We start from the raw sequence: 22,951 nt of genomic DNA on the forward strand, positions 1-22,951 counted from the left end.
AATCACAAGTGCTTAAAAGTGTCCTTCTAACTATGTAACAATGAAGCTTTTAGCTGAGAGTATCTTTGGAACATTTTTTCTATTTATGGGCAGAAAAAAAAAAAGGTAGTGAGGTCCAAAATGATGGCAACCGAGGGTGTACAGTCTAGGTGAGGAGCAGGGAGATGTGTGGCAGTAGCTGAGCTTTGCTGCGAGCGCTGTCCTGGGTTTATTTAAGACAACACTAGTAGGAATCTCTCCATTTTCATCCATGCTTGTCATTCTGCATTTGTAGCAAGTAGGGCAATTGACTCACTTGGCTGACGCAAGGCAAGAAAATAAGCATCTCCAGTTCCTTTCTGTTGTTTTTGGTTTTTTCTTTTTCTTTTTTTCCCCCTGTGGCTCGGAAGTAGCTTCCTGTTTGGAATAGAATCTGTAAGCTCAGGGGATTTAGTCAAAAATAGACATAAGTCTTATAATTTCTATGGATAGCTCTTTTTAATCCTCTGTCAGAGCCATCACCCAATTCTCCTGCCTACCTCCACCCTCCACGTCCTGCCAACAAACTCACGCATGGGTGAGTTTTAGTCCCAGTGATGTGACAAGTCACTAGTGACCATCAGGAAGTTACTTCTCTTCTCTGAGCCTCAGTTTTTTTGTATCTTTAAAATGAAATTTTAATGATATGAATGAAATGATACTCTCTCAAGCCAGCCTGGGACACAGATAAATTGTGAGGATCAAAATTAGAGAACAAACAGAAGAGCTTTAGAACGTTTGAAAGTGATGTGAAAATGTCATGTTTTTCTGCCTTATTAATATCATTCTGATTGTTTTAAAGGACAGTCTTTTCAGTAAATGTTTTACTAAAGTATTACGTACATACAGAAAGTGGAAACAACATAAATGTACAGGAAGATGAATCTTTACAAAGTGAATTCACACATATGACCAGCACCAGATCAAAAACTAAGGCATTCTCTGCACTGTACAGCCCCCCTGTGTCTTCTTCTAAGCCTTATCAACCTTCTCCCCAAGGGAATTATTTTTTCCACTGCTTCATCCAGTGTAGGTCAGTTTTGCTTTATATATTAAATGAACTCTTTGTGTCTGGTTTCTTTCACCTTTTCCTCTTTCTATGAGATATTCCTCCATTTTGTTTTATGTAGTTGTGGCTCATTCATTCTCAAAAATATGTTATTGTGTGTGTAGAATTCTTTTCTACTGCTCAGGGTCATTTGACTAGTTTGGCATTATTCCAAATAGTACTGTAATCTTACACATGTCTTTATATATGCTTTTTGGTTGAGTGCATATTAGGCATGGAATTGCTGGGATGTACTGTATTCCTATGTTCAACTTAGTGGATACTTTAATGCATACTTCCAGTTTTCTGCATTTGTTGAAGCAAGTTTTGTTCCTAGCAGTAGCCTAGGAGAGTTTCAATTGTTCCACAACCTTGATGACTTAGTGCTTACCTTCTTTTTAATTTTATATTCTAATTTTATTTTGCCATCCTGCTGAGTAATATATCATTGCTAGTTTAATTTGCATTTTTCTGATAGTGAATGAAGTGGAGATTCATTGCATATTGACCTTTTGAATATTCTTTTTGATGAAGTGCCTGTCCATATCATTTGCCTATTTTCCCTTTTGGTTATCTGAATTTTCCTCACTGATTTGTAGTTGTTTATGTATTATCTTAGTCTGTTCAGGCTGCTATAATGAAATACCAAAGACTGGGTAGCATATAAGTAGCATAAATTTATTTCTCACAGCTCTGAAGGTTGGGAAGCCCGAGATCAAGGCACTGGTAGATTTGCTGTCTGGTAAGGGCTTTTGGGTTCACCTTCTACCTGTGTCTTCACTTGTTGGAAGAGACAAGGAGTCTCTCTTGTGTCTCATTTATGAGAACACTAATTCCACTCATCAGAGCTCCACTTTCATGACCTAATTAGCTCCCAAAGGCACCACCTTCTGGTATCATTACCTTGGAAATTGAAATTTCAACATACAAATTTGGGGGAGGGGGTACACAAACTTTCAAACCTTAGCATGTCTTATACATACAATCTCTTGTTGGCTAGAGGTATTGCAAATATATTCTGTCATTGAAAGTTGTCTTTTCATTCTATGGTATCTTTTGATGAATCTGTTTTAATTTTTGTATGGTCCTGTTACTCAATTATCTTCTTTTGTGGTGAGCACTTTTAAGAAATCTTTGCCTACTGTCATAAGGATGCTCCCTTATATTTTCTCCTAAAAGTTGTTTTGTTGCTGTTGTTGTTTTTCTTTTTTCATTTAGATCTGCAAACCATCTGTTTTGATTTAGGAGTACAGAGGAAGTTAAGTGTCAAGATTTATGTTGTTTAATATGGATATTCAACGGATCCAGCAGCATTTGTTGAATTCTTTCCCATTCTGAGTTTTTAAATCTATAATTACTGATTTCAAAGGGATCATTTACTATGTGAGCTCAAGAGAAACATAGTTTGTTTGCATGAGAGACAGTGTGTACCTACTATATGTTAGAAACTTAATGCACATCATCTTATCTGAGCCTTGGAACAACCTTGCAAGCATTGTATTATTATTCCATTCTGTAGTTGAGAAAACTGAAGCTTAGAAAGGACAAGTAATTAACTCAAGGTTAAATAATGAGTAGCAGAGCTATGACTCAATATTCTTTTTTTTAATATTATTTTTGGATTCCAAAGCTCATGTTAGCTCTTTCTTCTTCAAGTATCTTGGTGACAGCATTCATTAGAACTGTGGAGACTGAATAACCAATGAGTTGAAGATATTAGGCTATAATCAACTCAGCTGTTTTAGTAACCAAGAGGAATAATTTTACTGAAAACATTTATAAAGCATAGTTATTCCTTGCCCTCAGTAACAATCATGGTTAGTAATGGTCAGTCATTACTTCTTTTCACTGGAAGTCTCTCTAGATCTTTGCATATTCCATCCTAGCTCTTAAGACAAAGTGAAAAGTAGATATTACCTTCCCCATTCGACAGATAAGAATACTGAAAGTCAAAGAGGCCAGGTGACTTATTTAATAAGCAAGGCCAAATATCCAAATATACAAATAGCAAGGTCAAATAGGGGTAGAGAAGGGCCCAGCACTTATTTAATTACTTCCTCACCTATGATCACCCCTTCCCACTGCCAAGATCATAGATCTAGATGACCATTATTGTACTTCAGGGTTAAGGCCCATTAGACCCTGGGTAGCCCCCTCTTATTTCATAGCTTTTTGGTTGGAGTCTTTTATTATCCAGTCTAACTACTGCTCAAGAAGAATAAACCACTCTTGTAGCCCTCCACCAGGGAGTGTCCTGCTGTTTTTAGCCTTTCTGTCACCGTTGAGAGGCTCCGGGCGCCTTCCTTCACTTGTCTTCCACACATTCATGCCCCAAAGCAAAATGCTGAATTTGAATATGCAGCTGATGTTGCCTGTCACCTCCTTCCCAGACACAGAACTGTGTAATTGCAAGAATTGTTTCATAATTCTCCTCAATTAAACTCCTGACAACCTAATTTTAAAGACCCTATTGGATTTTTTACATTAATGCTCTTCCCCTTCTTCCTTCTTCCCTCTTCCTCTGCCCTCTCTAGTAAGACCTATATTACCTTCACTCCACAATTGAAAATTAGAAAATAGCTTCAGCATGACAAGGGAACATAACATTTTCTTTTGGTATTTCTTCCTTATTATTATGAGCTACTCAAGGAGGCTGTGACACCATGTGAAGAACTGAGAGAAGGAAAAACACGTTATTAAAGCAATGTTAGAAACTCAAAGAGGGTAATGATTAAAAGCTAAATATTTATCGGGGAAAAATAGTGAACAGAGTGAGTCTGATGGCCAGTTATAATTCATACTAGCATATCCATAGCATTTCTGAGGCTCCTTTCAGTGGAATCTCAAGCATTCTGACACCATTGACTTGATGTATTCATCTCTTATAAATACCATTTCTTTAACACACACACACACACACACAGAGTCACACACAGCACAACTAAAAAACAGTGCATCATCAGAAACGTAAAAAAAAAGCTGTTTGTCTTCTCACTTTAGTCTGTGGTCTGTGGAATATATGTTTTGTGGAGTCACAGAATTACTCAGACACCCATTACAATGTCAAAGAAATGCCAAGGAGAAAGCAAAAGGCATAAATAAAAGAATAATGCACAACTCCAATTTCATTTTTTTCATTTCCTCTGTACTTTTAAATACACACTCCTGGTAGGCAAATGGGAGTTATGGATTATAGCTTTCTATTTTAACCTAGATCTGTTTTTCTTCCTCTCTCCTTGGCACTCAATTTGTATGATCTCCCCTAAAATGCCACTGGCCCCACACTGTATTCCCATCTTAGGCAAAACCTCCAATTAAAATCAGCAGGGAGTTTGCTTGAATTAGGAACCCCAGCCTGGGCTCCCCAGCCAGGGGGTTCTGAAAGGGAGATGTGTACCTTTGAAAGCACTGATGGGAAGCCCTGGGTGGTGGAGGCTGTCCTCGAAATGACGAGCGACTCCATGCTGTGTCACCAGGAGACCTGTCAGGTTGCCAGAAATTCCTGGCTGAGGCAAAGACAGAGCCTGCAGGGGGGCAGCTGAGGTGTTTCCATGGTCCAGAGCCTCTTTCTCCTCCAGTCGGGGGTTTAGAGGGCAGGGAATAGAGAGCATGGGCATTGAGGAAGTATTGGGTTTGGATCCAGGAATCCTGAACTTTGCTCTGCTACTCCCATGCTGTGTGACCAAGGTGAGTCACAGTCTCTCTGTGGCCTTCAATGCCCTGATCAGTGGGATAAAAATCACAAGGGAATCCTATCTCATGGGGCTGATGTGAGAATAAAGGGGTAACTGCCACAATGTAGAAAACACTTAAGAAACACTGATTTTTTTCGACCTCAGCAACCAAGTCTCTGAGTTCAGGCCTGAACATGAGAAAGACGAACATTTCCAAGGTTTCTTCTTGAAGGTTCCCTGCTTCTAATGGTCAAAACTGCTTTATTCAGAGCCAGTGTGGGTACTTATCAATCAGGCTCCAAGGTTTTCTTGTTTAGAAATGAAAATTCAGCTTCCTTCTTTCTCCCACTTCCTCCTTCCTTCTCTCCTCTCCTCCTTCCTTCTCTCCTCTCCTTCCTACTTCCTCCTTCCTTCAGCCCCCTATCAGAATGAATTGAAATCCCATCCAACAGAAAGATGCTGATTTGGATGTATTGCATCTCAGCTTTGGCTACAGATGGAAGATGCTTTGGATCCTTAGGGACAGAGAAAAGCACTTTAAAACCTGCTTCTCCCTGCTTCACACTGACTGGCTTTCAGTGGGGCTGTGTCAGCCTTTGTGAGACCCTCCCCTCTGGAGCAGCCTATTAAACTGCTTCTCTGTTGCCAGGGTTGAGGCAGGCTGTCGTCAACTAGCCTGGGAAATGTTATTTGTAGATCTCAGTCCCTCCTATTCCTGATCCCCAGCATCTCCCTATGCATTTGTCGGGAGCCCCAATTATCTGTGAGTGGAGGAAAGGGACCCTGGCAGATCCAGAGGAAGCAAGAAATGTGATAATAGGCCCTTCACAGGTGCAAACTTTCAGTATTTTTCCATTATTTCAGTATATTTCTCTTTTTGTGTCTTGCTTTTTTCTTATTGCTCACCTTATCATTATAATTTTACATTATGATACCTAGAAGAAAGTGCACTGATGCCAGAGGTAGAGAGTTTGGTATTTGAATGTGGGGAATACCTTTGTGATCTCAGACAAGTTATCTCACTTCTCAAGGACTCATTTTTCTTTGTCTGTAATATGGAGGTGGTTTCGTGTGCTATTGAGGGAGACAGTATGAAAAGCCTCCAGCACTATGCCTGGTATACAGTGAGAACTCAATAGTTGTAAGTCACAGATGCTCTCAGCTGATTTAGGGCACTGCCTGCAATTGAACCTTGCAGAGTTTATGACTATCCATGATAACTACGCAGAGAACTGGCTGGAAATGGAGAAGGTATAGGGGATTGATTTGATTGAGGCTTTTTCCTCATTATTGCAATTTGCTTGTATTCAAAAGAAACACACACACATACAGACACACACACACACAATGAAATGAGCTTGTTTTGGTTCTAATCTCAAAATGAAATATTGAAAAGCAAAGAAAGTTTGTTGACCTTGGGGATCAGGACTCACTGGTAACATTGCTTTACCTCTCTGCCCCCACTGTCTCTGCAATTGGCCTCTCTAGAAAAGGAAGAGAATGGACAACTAGCCCACCCTCAAGTGGCCCATACAATAGCTGAATTGGGACCCCCAGCCTGGGCTCTTCCCCAAATCTGTGAGTTAACACAGATGATGCCTTGGCTGCATCTCTTTGTTTCTATCCGACCCACTCTAATTTCATTCCATCTCATCCTCCCTGTCCGGTGTCTCCTCCATAGCCTCTGTCTGCTCATTTGCTCCACATTTCCCCACCATCTCCAACACCAAGTCCTTTTCTCCACTTATCACCCTTCCCCACTCTCCACCTTTCCCCTCTGTTTTCTTTCCTCTTTCCCTCAGCCTCGTGCTCCCTGCTCCCCGTGAACACCACCTGCTTTCTAAGTCCTCTTGCTGTATCATTAATGCCTTCTTTGATACAGCCCACAACTTCATGATTATTCTGAGGTCAGGAGATGCAGGTGCCACGCAGCTCGCAAATGTATCTCAGAGGCCCTCTGTCCCCAATTCCTCCTGCCTGACAGGGCTGGAATCCTAATTTGCCATTAGCCCCGTTGCTTATTGCAGCATCACCAGGAACTTTCATCTTTTTATTTCCCTCACCGAGGATTCTGAGAGTTCAGCCACAATGAAGCATTGATTCAAGGAGTGGGGGCTGCGGTCCTTACAAAGGGTCCCAATGATGAGACACGAGAAAGGGGGCGCTCTACGGGGTTATAGAATGCCTTGCAGATGGGAACAGAGGAACTCTAAATGGGGTACTGTCCTGTCACTTGGAGAGGGAGTGACAGGGGCAAGTGTGGGCCATGTGAAAGAGGCATTTTGAAATGACACTCTCGTCAGATGGAACCACGCAATCAGGGCCGTGTAGAGGGCCCCTGCAGCTCACAAAAATATCAGATGACTCATACCCAATATTCAGTCAATGTTCTGGTTTGGGAGGTGGGAGCCACAGAGCTCATTATTATTCCAGCTCCGTTTCCTGAAGGCTGGGCCTGCTGCTGTTCTCCAGGCTGTAATAGGATTGGTCTCACGAAGCAGAAACTGGGGAGGCCTGGAGCTGTGTGGGTGGATGGTACGGAAAACGAATACTGCAGTCCTGAGGGGAGACGGAGAAGTTTGTTTTTCCTTTTATAAATGAAAACTAACAAGAAAAATATGAATATTCTTTATGCATTCATTCATCAAACATTGATTCACTCAGCAAGTATTTGTAGAGCCAGGCTCTGGGCTAGGTGCTCGGAGAAGGAGGGACCTCTGCTCTCCAGCCTAAGAGCCTGGAGAGGAAACTGACAAAGAAACGAGGGGTTTCAATACAGTGTTTTGGATACTGTCAGGGAGGTTTTATCGCCAGGACCGGGTGGTTCTGTGGATTTGAAAAGGAGAGGATTTCAAGGAGCCCACTAATTATTCCGCCATTTTCTCCCAACCGATAAGCAACTCATTGAAAGCAAAGCATGCTGGGAAGCCATTTCAACAGTATCCATTTTCAAATGGATATAACAAAATGGTTTTCCTCAAACTCCAGAGCGATAGTGAAATCCCTGAGAGTGTCTCAATACCTTCAAAGGAAGAGCTTATTCTCTGGGATAAGAGTACTTTTTATTATTACCTTTTCCATAATTGCTCTGTGCCAGGCTCTTTTAAGCACTTTAAATATATTATCTCACTGAATCCTCTCACCAGCTGACTAAGATGGGCTTTATTATCCTCATTTTAGATATTGATACTGAGGCTTAAAGAGATGAAGTGACTTGATCCTGGTTATAGAATGCAGCTTTGAACTCAGCTCTGCTTGGGCCAACAACCATGCTTTTCAACATTAGGCTCTACTGCCTAATTAGGCTCTTGGTGTTTGTGGTTTGGGGATTGTGGCTCATCAGTGGAAGTGATAGAATAGATGGATTGTTAACACTTCCTACCACAGAGAGTACAATGCAAATTAGCTTCTGTTTCTGCTTTTATAAAATGGAGATCAGGAATCACTGAGAGCATCATTATCATCATCATCATCATCATCACCATCACCATCTCCACAGCACACGACAGCCTTAAGAAGAGTGCTCTTGACTCTCACTTGACCGACAATGCAAACAGCCACAGTTGTGAGCCAGGAGACTACTCTCTGATTGGTTGACTCTGAGTCCATCCTTTCACCTCTGAGCTTCCATTGCCATGTCTATAAAATATCGCTGACAGTCCCTTTGCAGGAATAACAACTGCTAACTTTTATTGAGCTCTTAATAAATACCAAGTTTGGGGCTAAGCCTTCACATAAAAATTCATATAATCCTCACATAGCTCTGTGTGGTAGGAATGATTGGGAAGGGGAAGAAAACTGCCCAGCATTACCTCAGCTTGCAGGTGGAGAAGTCAGGATTTTGAGCTGTGTCTGACTGACCTCAAGTCCCAAGGTATTTTTAGGGTGTTGCTGTGAGGCTCAAGTGAGAAAATGGGAGTGAATATACCCTGTGCAGGGTAAAAAGTGCTAGACACACAAGGGATTATTGGTAGCATGGAAGACAGCCAAAGGGTGACTTGCACTGAAAAAAGGAAAGATGAGAGGCCTTTAAGCTAACTGCCTTGCATATTTGTTCCTCCTCTGATGCTGCTTCTTATCTGATGGAATATCTGTCTTAATTAGAACGTTTCAGTGGCTGAAATCAGGTTATAGACTTTGGTGTCATTTATAGTGTTGAGGGCCTGTGGGGAGGGGCCCAGAGGCTGCAATAGAAATGCAACTGAATGGAGAGTTTGGAGCTCTGGAAAAATGCGGGGAAATAACCCCTTTCTTTTCTTTTCTTTCTTTCTTTTTTTTTTTTTTTTTTTAAATTTATTATACTTTAAGTTCTGAGATACATGAGCAGAACATGCAGGTTTGTTACATAGGTATACACGTGCCATGGTGGTTTACTGCACCCATCAGCCCGTCATCTACATTAGGTATTTCTCCTAATGCTATCCCTCCCCTATCTCCCCAACCCCCAACAGGCCCCAGTGTGTGATGTTCCCCTCTCCGTGTCCATGTGTTCTCATTGTTCAACTCCCAGTTATTAGTGAGAACATGTGGTGTTTCGCTTTCTGTTCTTACATTAGTTTGCTGAGTATGATGGTTTCCAGCTTCATCGATGTCCATGCAAAGGACATGAACTCATCCATTTTTATGGGTGCATAGTATTCCATGGTGTATATGTGCCACATTTTCTTTATCCAGTCTATCATTGATGGGCATTTGGGTTGGTTCCAAGTCTTTGCTACTGTGAACAGTGCTGCAATAAACATGCGTGTACATGTGTCTTTATAGTAGACTGATTTATAATCCTTTGGGTATATACCCAGTAATGGGATTGCTGGGTCAAATGGTATTTCTGGTTCTAGATCCTTGAGGAATTGTCACACTGTTTTCCACAATGGTTGAACTAACTTATACTCCCACCAACAGTGTAAAAGTGTTCCTGTTTCTCCACACCCTCTCCAGCATCTGTTGGAAATAACCCCTTTCCAATGTGTTCTGAAAAACCACCATGAGAATCATGTAAGACCATCAGTAGGGAAGCACTACATGATTTCTAGAGTATGATAAAATATAATTTGTTTTTGTTGAAGTTGTTAGATGTTATACACCCTCATGGGATGAATCTGTAATGGGGGTTGAAACGTGGTTTAAGTTAAACAAAATAATCCCTAAGGTCTTTTTCATTGCTGATTGTTTACAATATGTTGTCATCCAGAAGGGGTATTTGAGTCTAGACACTTTCATTTCCTGAATCACACTTCTTTGGGACTAGTGTATAATGGAATCACAGAGCTGGAAGGACCCCAAAGAACATTTACTCCACCCTGTTCACTTTGCAGATGAGGACATCGAACATTAGGAAGGTAAAGTACCAGGTCATGCAGCTGGTTTGTGGCCTTACGAGGAGCCACAATGTACTTCTTACGTTTATATTGGATGCTCTTCCTATTGTCGCTGCTCTGTCCAATCCTTTCATCCTTTGGGCAGCTCCAGTTCGCATTATGAGTTGGATAACTGTAACTCACAAACCCACTCAAGGTGGTTAACCTTCTCCATTTTTCCTCTATCTCCCAGGACAATTCAGCAGTGGCTTGCAAGGGTCCAGTCGCTCCTCTACTGTAATGAGAATGGGTTTTGGGGAACCTTCCTGGAGAGCCAGCGGAGCTGCGTGTGCCACGGCAGCACCACGCTGTGCCAGCGCCCCATCCCCTGCGTGATAGGCGGGAACAACAGCTGTGCCATGTGCAGCCTGGCCAACATCTCCCTCTGTGGCTCCTGCAACAAGGGCTACAAGCTGTACCGAGGCCGCTGCGAACCACAGAACGTGGACTCGGAGCGGAGCGAGCAGTTCATCAGCTTTGAGACCGACCTGGACTTCCAGGACCTGGAGCTGAAGTACCTGCTGCAGAAGATGGACTCGCGCCTCTACGTCCACACCACCTTCATCAGCAACGAGATCCGCCTCGACACCTTCTTTGACCCTCGGTGGCGCAAGCGCATGTCCCTCACTCTCAAGAGCAACAAGAACCGCATGGACTTCATCCACATGGTGATCGGCATGTCCATGCGCATCTGCCAGATGCGCAACAGCAGCCTGGACCCCATGTTCTTTGTCTATGTCAACCCTTTTAGCGGGAGCCATTCGGAGGGCTGGAACATGCCCTTCGGGGAATTTGGCTACCCACGCTGGGAGAAGATCCGTCTCCAAAACAGCCAGTGCTACAACTGGACTCTTTTGCTGGGCAATCGGTGGAAAACATTTTTCGAGACGGTCCACATCTACCTACGTAGTCGGACTCGGCTACCTACCCTACTGCGAAATGAGACTGGCCAGGGCCCCGTGGACCTGTCCGATCCCTCCAAGAGGCAGTTCTACATCAAGATCTCGGATGTGCAGGTGTTCGGGTATAGCCTGAGGTTCAACGCCGACCTCCTGCGCAGCGCAGTGCAGCAGGTCAACCAGTCCTACACACAGGGCGGCCAATTCTATTCCTCTTCGTCAGTGATGCTCCTCTTGTTGGATATTCGGGACCGAATTAATCGCCTGGCCCCTCCTGTGGCCCCGGGGAAGCCCCAGCTGGACTTGTTCTCCTGTATGCTGAAACACCGCCTGAAACTGACCAACAGCGAGATCATCAGGGTGAACCACGCCTTGGACCTGTACAACACGGAGATCCTCAAACAGTCGGACCAGATGACAGCCAAACTCTGCTAACCCGGGACTCCTTGCCATCGACTTTCCCTGTTGTTGTGCACACACAACAGAAAAAATGAAGCAAAACAAAACAAAAAAACCCACAAAAATTTGTAAAATGTAATTAATATTCAAAGAAAAGGAGGAAAATCTTCATTTGTTGGAAATGAAAACGTTGTAGCAACTGTATAAAACCGTTGGGCATGTTTGTTATTTCTATACTCTGTCATGAAGAAGGGTCTCAGCCTTTTGTGGAGCATTGAGGGAGTTGCTTCTTAGGCCTCAGGTGCTGTATTGAGGGGGGAGAAGGGAGAAAGCATATGCAATGAATTGTAAAGATCTCTGCTGTGCAGGTGCTAAGATTAAACACTAAAAAGAAAGATATATGTAATGTACAACTGACACTGCCATTTTTCCTTTTTGGAGGAAATGGACATAGATAAAGAAGATATTTCTTCGGTTAAGATTTCTTCCCTCTTTATGCTTAATTCCGTGTGTGTGTGTGTGTGTGTGTGTGTGTGTGTGTGTTTCTCTTCTTTTTGACTCTTTCTCACACAGTGGTGGGGATACAGTGACAATGCTATCTTACCCATAGGGCATCTTTCATTCTGAATACACTAAAACTAATGGAAGCTGGCCAGTAGGTGGGATTAGGAGGGGGTACATTCACATAATCACAGGACAATAAGTGGTTTTGGGTATCAGCTCATCAAACTCCTTAGTTTGAGAAATAGGCTCAGAGAGGAATGACATGCCCATCATTACACCCAGAGTTACTGCCTGAATGAGGGCTTGAACCTCACTTTCTGACTCCCTTGGCAATGCACCTTCTTCCAAATTACACTGGCTGCTTTTGTATTTTCTCCTTCAACATAGTTGCCAAGGGATGAAGTGTTTTTTTTTTCAGTCTGAGGTTGTTTAGAGAGAGAGAGAGAGAGAGAGTGTGTGTGTGTGTGTGTGTGTGTGTGTGTGTGTGTGTGTGTGTGTTTGAAGAAATTTCTCCCCTCCTGCTTTCTAAAAAAAAAAAAAAAAAATTGTTAGGTTTCCCAGAAATTCTTTCTATATTAAAGGTAAAGTTTTAGTTAAAATAAAATCAGTGACCAAAAAATAGGGTAAGTTTTAGTATTGCGTTGGTTTGCCAGACAGACTTCCCTAAGAAATATATATATATATCTGTCTTCTTTGATAACACACATGCACATCTACCACCTACACCTACTCCCCTTCCCCACACACAGAAATATAAACACTGCCACTTCCTTGGCATCTGTGAAATGGTGAGAGGCCTTATGAGGGTTAAATCAGGATGATAGACTAAGAAAGACAGCTTTAACTTGGGGGTTAAATCAGTTTGAAAGACTAACAAAGACAGCTCATTTGAAAGCAGTTCTGTAAAGGATTTGATCAGACATCACTTCTTAGTCTCCAGAAACTCTGAGTTCATCTTTTTGTTAAGGTGGTACTTGCAAGAGGTGCTTCCTGAGCACCTGGATTCTCATTTCTGCATTGGCAGAGAAATGCAGAATCGCAAAATTTCAAGGTTGGAAGAGAAAATAGAACTACTGTGATCTAAACTTCTTCCAGTGCAAATCTCTTCATCATTGGGAAATCACCACTATTCACTGACTAGATCATACCAGGGACAGGGAGCTAGCTAATTAGCTGTGTCTTCCATTTTCTTTGAATTATTAACATTATTTCATGGAAGAAGAGTAATAGCTCCCATTCCAGCTTTTGTTATAAACCAGATCTAATTGGAATATCCTTCCATACTTTGACCAGCTTTGCATACTTTCACCTACTGGCTCTAGTTCTGCAATGTGCATTTCCTTCTTATGGTAATGTCCTCCTAGATCAAATACAAAGACCTATCTCAGAGGTTATTGAAGTCTGTGTTGGCAGGACACAAAGGGAAGACCATCCCTAGTGTAGCTTATTTTAAGATGAAATAATGGGAGGGTTTCAATGCATAGAGGCAAAGAATTATCTACTTTGTCTAAGTGTGTCTGGGAAGAAGATTTTTTTTTTTAAAGAATAGTAAATTCCAACTTTAATATTTCAATTTTTAGTATTAATTAGCATATGTTCTATACCAGCTTTTACAGTGTGGCATGCACCTTACACTGACATAGGTATTTAGACCTCAGATTTTGAGAAGGTTCAGTGCTCGTTTAGGTTGAAAATCCTTTATGCCAGAGGTCACATCACAGCTTATCCATCAAGCATGAAATTTGGAAGAAGGCCAGTCAATGAGGAAACATTTCCTAAACACCTAACAGGTGAATGGGACATGTCAGAAATACATAGATTTGAAAGGAAATCATTCATGTTTTTGTGCCAGTCATGCACTAATGAAAAAGACAGACACATAAACCAATTTAAAAAACAATAGTAATTATAGTTTACCATGATCAGTGCTTTCATGCAGGCAGGCACACAGAGGGGAACACTGAAAGAGGTATTAACTCTTTGTGGGGTTGGAAAAGCCTTTCGATAAAGGACTTCCTCATTCTAAGTGTTGAAAAATGATCAGGAGTTGGGCAAGTAGAAAAGAATAGAGTGACCAAAGGAACAGTGGATGCAAAAACAATTATAAAGTATAAATATGCATTGCATATTATATATATATATATAAAGTATAAATATGCATTGCATATTTAAGGGTCAGTTCCAATAGTGATTTTAACAGGTGTTACTTGAAAGAGTAAACCTACCAAAGAGAGTGAGGATTTTGACTCTATATGAGAAGTGGAAACAATTATCCATAATCTTTACCATTTAAAGAATGAATTTAAGACTGATTGTTCCTCAGTTCCCTCCCTTTCTTTTCTCTTTCATCTATACCTTCCAGGCACTTCCAAAGACTCCTAATGTAAAAATCCCTTGTATTTACACTGCACTTTGCAGATTGCTAAGCAATCTTCATATGCAGTGTGCTACTTAATCCTTATCGCAATTCAATTAGGACCTTCAATCTGAGTTCTTTTCTAGACTTCACCCACTGCAGGTGTGGGAAAAATTATTCCCTTCACCTTGAAAATATTAACTCAGTCACTTCATCTTACAGAAAGAATACAGCATTGTCTAATGACTAGAAAGGTCAGGGAAATAGAACAATTTTCAAGGAGCGAGAAGGATTCAGACATCAAGATATTTATTCTATGGTGACAAAAAAAATAATTTGCTATGAAAGGACAAAAAGTTGTGTGGATTTCCAAATGTTTCCTGCTTGGGTCTGGCTGGCCCTTTGAGCTAATAAGGTTCCCCTCTAGCTGGAAGAGAAGCCTGAAGCCTCCAAGTGATATTTTAATTCAATTAGTGTCTTACCAATTTGATGCAGCAACCAAGGACCTATGGTGTCTGATTAATATGCTGATGCTAAGACACAAGAGTGAACAGAATGCCCATTTGGATAAGGCCTGGCAGCAAAGCATGGCATTGCTATGGAAACCACAGAAGGACATTAATTAGCTATCAAATAAAATCATTGGAAAATTCTGGACCCTGGCACATCTGCCCCCTTCAAAGAGAAGGGCAAGAAGAGGTCACACTAACAGCAAAGCTCCCTTAAGTGATTAAAATCAGAGTTACACAGAGACCACATGTTGCAAAGAGGAAGAAAGGTGGGGGAGCAAAACAGATGAACACAATAGGAATGAGTCTTAGGGATTATTCAAGTCCAAGAAAATAATTTGGAATGTGGAGTATCTTGTTGGGTTGTCTGTACTGATAAAATGATCCAAATGACAAATATGTTATCCTATACTCTGTTCTGTACAAAGAAAATGATAATAATGATACGGATCCATCCACTAGATGGTGATAAATGATCTGGGGTAGAGACCATAGAGTCCAAGACTGAGGAGTGATTAACTCCTAAGATACTAGATGCAGATCCTGTAACTTTTAAGTTAATAGAGAAAAAAAATTGAAAAGAAGGCAAAAAAAGACAACAAAAGAATCATTAAAATAGCTCGACACATACAAACAGGTATAATAACAAAATTTACTATACAGATAATCACAATAAATATAATTGGATAAAACTGGTCAGTAAAAAACCAGAGACTACGAGTTATAAATTTAAAAGTAGATAAAGGTTGAAAATAAAAGAATTGACAAAAACATGTTAGACACATATTGACTAAAAGAAAGCTAATGTAGCACTATTCATGGTAGTCAAGATAGATTTTTAGGAAAACTACTTTATTAGAGTTACAGAGGATTAATTTACCAGGACAAATGGAGAGAAGACTGGACAGGTGGAATTACAGACTTTTAGGGCTAAAGAAGACGTTACAGATCTTTAAAACTCCAACTTTTTAAATTATATAATTTATACAAAGAATTTATATAAAGAGATATTTATACCAAAAGTTATTCTTCAAGTTTGAACACTGACCATGAGTTTAGTCCTCTTTTTACTGTCTAGAAGTAAAAGGTTTTCTAGTCTAATCTTCTAGTTAGTATAAGAATTAAGGATCAACTCCATGATATTTATACTAATGGGTTACCAAACACTCTTTCTCTCTTCATATCTATATAAATATATACACACATATATATGCTGCCAGACCATATATATATATATATATATATATATATATATATATATATATATGAACATATAATTTCTTGTTACCAAAATTTTATACATAGACATTTTTCCAACTGAGAATCAACTAAATCTTTGGATGTTCATAATAATCTTAGGCTGAGTGGAGGTCAGTCTCTTCTTTAGAACTGCATATCAGTGACTCCAGCCTTAGCAACTCTGAAAACATAAAAGGAGGAGGCTGCCTGAGTAAACTCTTGTCAATATTCCTTCTCTCTCTAAATTGTTATCAGGACCTGCAGTTACACGTGTGATGCCATTCCTTACTTTTCAGTATTGGATCTAATTGTCAGCATTTGCAGTCAAGTCACATAGTATATTCTCTCACTACTTTCTCTTGGAACCCTCCCCTCTCAGCAAACTCACAAATTGACATGGATGCAAGGAATGCAATGGGATATATTTGAACCTATGAATGGGAAATAACATCATGTTTATTAAACTTGTCACCTAGTCAATTTGGGGGAAATTACAAATCTCTTTAATTTTAATTAATTTGAGGAAAGTTACAGATTTCTTTGAGATATCTGAAAGCTCTAGGCTCCTTCCCAATAAAAATGTACCTTCACATACACTTTTGAATAATATTTCACAGATCCCTTAACAACTTTTCTTGCACATTCTGGAATGCTACCAGTCTTGGGTGAGTACCTCTGATCTAGTCTAAACCATGAGTTTAGTTCCCTTTTCAGTATTTCATGCATAGTTTGAACTAGGATCACTTACTAAGTTAATATAGATTGCGTAGCACCCTCCTGCCCGTCAGAGAAGGCAGTCTTTATATAAAGATAAACATCTTCATAGGAATGGTAGTTATGGTCACTTTAACAAAACCCTGAAATATATCATAGAAGCACATTTATTAAGTAGATATATTATTTGTAAGTATTAACTGAAAGGAAGAGGCTTCTAAACTGGCAAGTAAAGAGTTAGGCTAAAGGATGAAGAGGAACGCCTTGATATATATGGTATAATCAGTAGACAGAATCCAGATCACTGAACCTGGGATAATGGTGGGCATGAGGCTTGAAGGAGACATTGTGAAATCAGTAAAAGAAGAATATCTGCCAAGTAGCTTGGAATAAACAAATGAGTTTCATGAATCACAAGTCGAGTTGCTCTCTGATCGAATATTTGACCTCCACTCCCAACATCCCTTGCTTGGTAGGTGTCCCCTGAAACTGTACTGATTCTACTCAAGAGCCAATCTCTCCCTAAGAGTGGTCAATGAGCCTTTTCCACAGTTCAGGCTTCATAGTCTTCATGAAACTTCTAAATGGAGATATTTATCCCAGGTCAGGAAGAAAATGGCCTGGATAAAAATTTTAAACAAAAGCTGCAGAGCTGATGATGGGGAGAAAGAAGGGAAGCCCACACTGAAAGTCTGAATTTTGTGCTGATGTCACCAGAAATGACTGTGCCTTCCTTGTCTAGTGATTCCCACAAGCTTTAACCAGGGAGCAGAGATTGTACTGACTTTGCCACAGGCCTGAATACATAAGGAGATTGTAATGCTGTTATAAATTAGGGATGATTATAAACACTGCCAAGGGTTTGTTAATTATATGGTGTTAATTGTGTAACACATAATTATAAATTAATAATAATGTCACCTCACATTTTGTGAGTGCACAAAAGTGTTCTGAGCTTAGAGACTAGACCCAGGTTTTGGGTTTTTCCTGAATTTTCAGGCACCTACGGAACCAGAATTAGAATTCAAATTTTCTAATTCCAGGTTAGTGATTTCACCATTACGCTCAACCTTATTCCTGACATGAGAAAATAACAGGCAGTATATGGCTGTGGCTAAGAGCACACATTTCAAGACAGGAAACGGGACATAGAACTTGGCCATATACCAGCTGTGTGACTTGACTGAGATATTTAATCTCTTTTGCTTCAAATGTTTCTTCCGTAAAAAGGAGATTCTTTATAGGTCCTGCCTAAGATGGGTGTTATAAGAATTAGGTACTTTTTAAAAACCTAGAACAGTGTCTGTCATGTAAGGAGCCTATCTATTTGTTAAATAAATGACACAAATAAAAATATAATTTTGATAAACAGATAGACAAATTAATCTTAATAATAAACTAAAATCAGTTGAGCTCATGGCACTAGGGAGAGCCAAGCACTATAGTAAGAATTTGATGCAAGTTATTTTATGTCTTAGTCTGTTAGGAGTGCTATGACAAAATACTTAGACTGAGTAATTTATAGGCAATAAAAATGTATTTTTCACAATTCTAGGTGCTGGAAAATCTAAGATTAAGGCATCAGCATATTCAGTGTCTGATGAGGGCCTGTTCCTCATAGATGGCCCCTTCTTGCTTTGTTCTCCTCACATGGTGGAAGGGGCAAGGGAACTTGAGCTTGTTACAAGGTCACTAATCCAATTAACGCGAATGTAGGGTCATGACTTAATCACTTCCCAAAGGCCCCACCTCTTAAAACTATAATACCCTAAAACTTGCGTATTAGGTTCCAAGACATTACTTTTGGAGGAGAATAACCAACATTCAGATCATAACACCTTATTTAACTTCATGGCAACCCAGTGAGGTGGATCTAATTAACACTTCAGTTTACACGCGAAGAAACTGAGACTTAGAAAAGTGATGTAATTTGACTATGGCCATGCAGCCAAGTAATCTGACAGGTGGCCATGATGGAATTATGATTTGTCAGTCTCCATAAAGAGGTCTTCTAACTATGCTACATGCGATTTCCTCAATAGATACAAATAAATCCTCTAGAAAGTTATCTACAAGGCTAGCTCAGTCTCTAAAGGCATCTGGCACCACACCTTTAACACAGAACCATGAAATCCCTCCATGAGCCAGAGTCAAGTGTATCTGGATAGTGTTAAATGTACTGACACCTGGAATCACAGAGCTTCTGCCTGTTCTGGAGGGCAGGTTTTCCATCTGGAAGAGTGTGGTCTGACTCAGAGCACTGATGCATTTCTTACTCCTTCTCAAACACCTCAGGGAAGTCTACTGGCTCCTGGTAGGGCTGCCAGCTCTCTCTGGCAAAGCAGTGTTGACTATGCATCACTCTTGTCTGGGAAAGAGTGGTACTAAGGCAGTGAAATGGGCAGACACTGAGCAGTGGCACGGGTAATTGAGATCAGGAGATGAAAACTGTAGTCTGTTCCCCAACACTAAGGCACATAATGAAGGCCCTTGATCTCCACCTGAACCAGTTCCCACATTTCATCATAGTGGGTATAGCGGGAAAACAGTCTGGTCCAAGCCCCCTGAAAACCTTTCTGAGGTACATTCAATGTAGACCGACACAGCTTGAGGAGATTTTTAGAATGAATGAGGAGGGAGAATGACTTCTGTAGACAGGAAGTGGGGCCCTGTGAATGCATCATTGTCCTTGTTTAGCATCCTCTGTCATTCTACTTTATCATATTATTTGTGTCTCTCTGATCCCAAAATTCCCAGAATTTTTATCCTTGACAATAACATGTGAACCAATTTCCCGTCTCTTGCAGTGGCACTGAAATTTTTGACGGGCGGAATGAAGACACTGTATCATAATGAGAAAGTTTAAGTGTTTATGAAAGCGTTACTTCTACAAGTGATGTCTCCCGAAAAGGGAAATATAAATACCATTTTCTGCCCTTCTAGGTTCAGTCAGGTCTTAGGATTCAGCACAAATTGATAGAAGAGGAAAAGAAGGCATATAATTTTTACCGAGCTTCTGTGATGTCCCAGGTATTTAAAATGTATATTATTTAATTCTTACAAATCTCTAAGACAGAGTTGTTATTATTTCAATCATACAGATGAGGAAACCAAGGCACCAGAAAGGGCTGGTAACTTCAGTTTTGCAATTACTGATTTAGCACAAGTGGTAAGACATGAGGATGATATGGAGTGGTTAGCAGCAGGGGGCCAAAGGCCTGAAGGGGTTTACTTCTTGGTTCTGGTCTTCACAAACTGTGTGGCCGTGGAAAGTTACTAAATCTCTGTAACCTCAGTCTCTTCATCTGTCGTGTAGGTAGAATAACTCCTACTTCATCTTGTTGGCATGAGGACACATCTTTTGCCAGGGAGTCATCGCTTACATGAGTTAGTGCAGTTAAGGCCCTGTCTATAACTTCCTGGCACCTAGTAAGCATTCAACTGAAGTTAGCTTTCATTATTCCCTTGAGCCAGGCATGGCTCAAGACCAAGACTTGGAATCAGTCTCTTGAAGTTCCTTGGCTTTCCCTATTGTATATGTGTCTCCTCTGAAATCCTCTCCAGTATAGGAACTAAGTGGAAGAGTTAGAGATAAATCTCTGCCTTGCAGAAGTTCACAAGTGACCAATGGCAAAAAATGTACTTTAAACTCAAAATGGCAGCAGGGTACCATCAGAGGAGACATCATTTTTAAATAATAAAAATTGAATCTGGGACGAGCGCAGTGGCTCACGCCTGTAATCCCAGTACCTTGGGAGGCAAAGGCAGGTAGATTACCTAACGCCAACCAGTGAAACTCCGTCTCTACTAAAAATACAAACATTAGCCTAGCGTGGTGGCACATGCCTGTAATCCCAGCTACTCAGAAGGCTGAGGCAGAAGAATTGCTTGAGCCCAGGAGACGGGGGTTATAGTGAGCTGAGATCATGCCACTGCTCTCCAGGCTGGCCGACAGAGTGAGATTCAAAAAAAAAAAAAAAAAAAAAAAAAGAAAGGGAATCTGGAAACAAGAGAATGAAAGACTAAATTTGTAAGGGAAGGAGCTCCCAGTGACTGTTCCCAGTGTCCTCTCCCCTGACAAAGCTTCCTATAGTTTCACTCCATTTCAAGGCAATCAGAGATGTTGCTTGGCAACCCCACCAGGAACAGTAGAGTGAGTTCTGTCCTAGTAGAAGTAAGTGTTGCTACTGCAGTCCTGAAAAGGCCCAAACTTTCCTTTAAAACCCCTCCTCCAACACAAGGGACACCAGCAAATTGGAGGCACCTGGGAAGAGAGGCCTCTGAGGGGTAAGGTTGAAAAGAAGGCAGGTAAAGGGGAAAATAATCCATCTAAATTAGTGGAAAAATGTAGAGAAAATATTATTTTTATTTTCTTCAAGCACTGCAAAAACTTGGTGGGTTAAGAGAGATTTGCCGAGCCACGAACTTGGCGAGTCAGCTTCATTGAATTTTGATGTGTCAGTTGAGGCCAGCAGGACATGCCCAGTGTATTAGTCCATTTTCACACTGCTGATGAAGACATACCCGAGACTGGGAAGAAAAAGAGGTTTAATTGGACTTATAATTCCACAGGACTGGGGAGTCCTCAGAATCATGATGGGAGGTGAAAGGCACTTCTTACATGGCAGTGGCAAGAGAAAAATGAGGAGGGAGCAAAAGTGGAAACCCCTGATAAACCCATCAGATCTCATGAGACTTATTCACTAATCACGAGAATACCACGGGAAAGACCAGCCCCCATGATTCAATTACCTCTCCCAGATCCCTCCCATACATGTGGGAATTTGGGGAGATACAATTCAAGTTGAGATTTGGGTGGGGACACAGCCAAACCATATCATCCAGTTGCCAGCTGAGGTAGGCAATCACTCCCAAAGCTGCAGCCTCTTGGTTACCACCTACAAGTTCAATCTCAAAGTAAGATATGGAGAAAATATCACCCCTAATTGGTAGAGACTGAAGGTGTTAAAGTTCAACTCTATGTCCATTCATTCAACACATTTTTTTTTTGAGGTGTGCAGTTCAGATAGGCAGTTGGGCATTAGTTTTTAAACGTGATACATGTTAAGGAGAGAGAAGTTTAAGATGCTAATGGAGTGTATGACATGGACTCTTAACCTAGATTGGACAGGGAGGGGAAGATTTCAGAAAGCATGAGAGGATCTGATGTTTAATAGGAGTCTTGAATGATAAGTCAAATTGAATGAAAAGAGCAAAGGAAACATTTTTCCATGGGGAGTACAGAGCTTAGGCAGTGGTCCAGTCCAGCTGGAAATGAGAGAAGTGGATGAACTGGGGATGGGGACGCAGAGTATTAGTAGCAGAAGATAAGGGTATTATGCAGTCATATGATGAAGTCTTGCAAGTCATATGAGGATTCTGGACTTTATCCTAAGAGCTACTGGCAGCCATTGCAAAATTTCCAGCATGACAGAATATAATCAAATGTACCCAGCATCCAGTCAGCCTTTCTGCTATCCCATCCTACTCTATTCTTGTACCACAGTATTTGGATCCCTGCTCCAGTCTCTTGAACTCCTTGATTTCCTTCTTAGTTTCCCTGTCCCTGAAGTAAGGGAACTTTGCAAGTTTTTTGCCATATCCCCACTCCTTCTTTGATGTATAGAGTCCTGCTCTTGCACATGAGCTTATAGCATCCATTTACCTTTCATTTCTTCTGTCTTTGCCTGTTACAAAACTATCAGTTATAGGGTTTATCCCTGTCACCCATTTCCATGCACTATTATGGCTGTCCCTGATGCTGTTTGATTGGATTACCTCTCTGTTACTCACTATTATCTTCATCCTCCCTACACTAGGTAAAACCCACTGAAGTAGTTATCTTCCCACACACTGTAGCAGCTGTGTGTGAACCCACTACTTGCCTGGGAACTGATCCACTCCAAAAGACCTGTCTCATTTTGAGTTCTGTCCAGAACAGTGATGACCCAAAATATTCATCCTAACCATTCATCTTTTTAGAATAGTGGCTAAGCACACTGCTTCTGGAGTCAATTTTCCTTGTGAGTGAATCTTGGCTTGCACTATGACTTACTGGGTGAACTTCGGCAAGTCCGTTCATCTCTCTGAGACTAATTTTATTATTCTTACATGAAGATATTGTTGCCCACCTTTTGGGGTTGTTGTGAAGATTAAAAGAGACTATGAAGAGAAAATATCTGGAATAGCCTTGCACTAGTAGGAACAAAATAAATACTGGTTCCTCTTCACCCT

General features: G+C 40.9%; 1 protein-coding gene across 1 annotated transcript in view; it reads left to right on the forward strand.

The window, feature by feature from the left end:
• The window catches only part of BRINP1 (BMP/retinoic acid inducible neural specific 1), a 198,645-nt gene extending 186,787 nt beyond the window's left edge, over nucleotides 1-11,858 (forward strand). Inside the window, 1 exon segment of the mRNA NM_001260978.1 lies at nucleotides 10,291-11,858. Coding sequence (NP_001247907.1) covers nucleotides 10,291-11,431 — 1,141 coding nt within the window. The 3' untranslated portion in view covers nucleotides 11,432-11,858.
• Nucleotides 11,859-22,951: the final 11,093 nt, after the last annotated feature.

This window comes from Macaca mulatta, chromosome 15, assembly GCF_049350105.2.
Source record: "Macaca mulatta isolate MMU2019108-1 chromosome 15, T2T-MMU8v2.0, whole genome shotgun sequence".
Lineage (NCBI taxonomy): Eukaryota > Metazoa > Chordata > Mammalia > Primates > Cercopithecidae > Macaca > Macaca mulatta.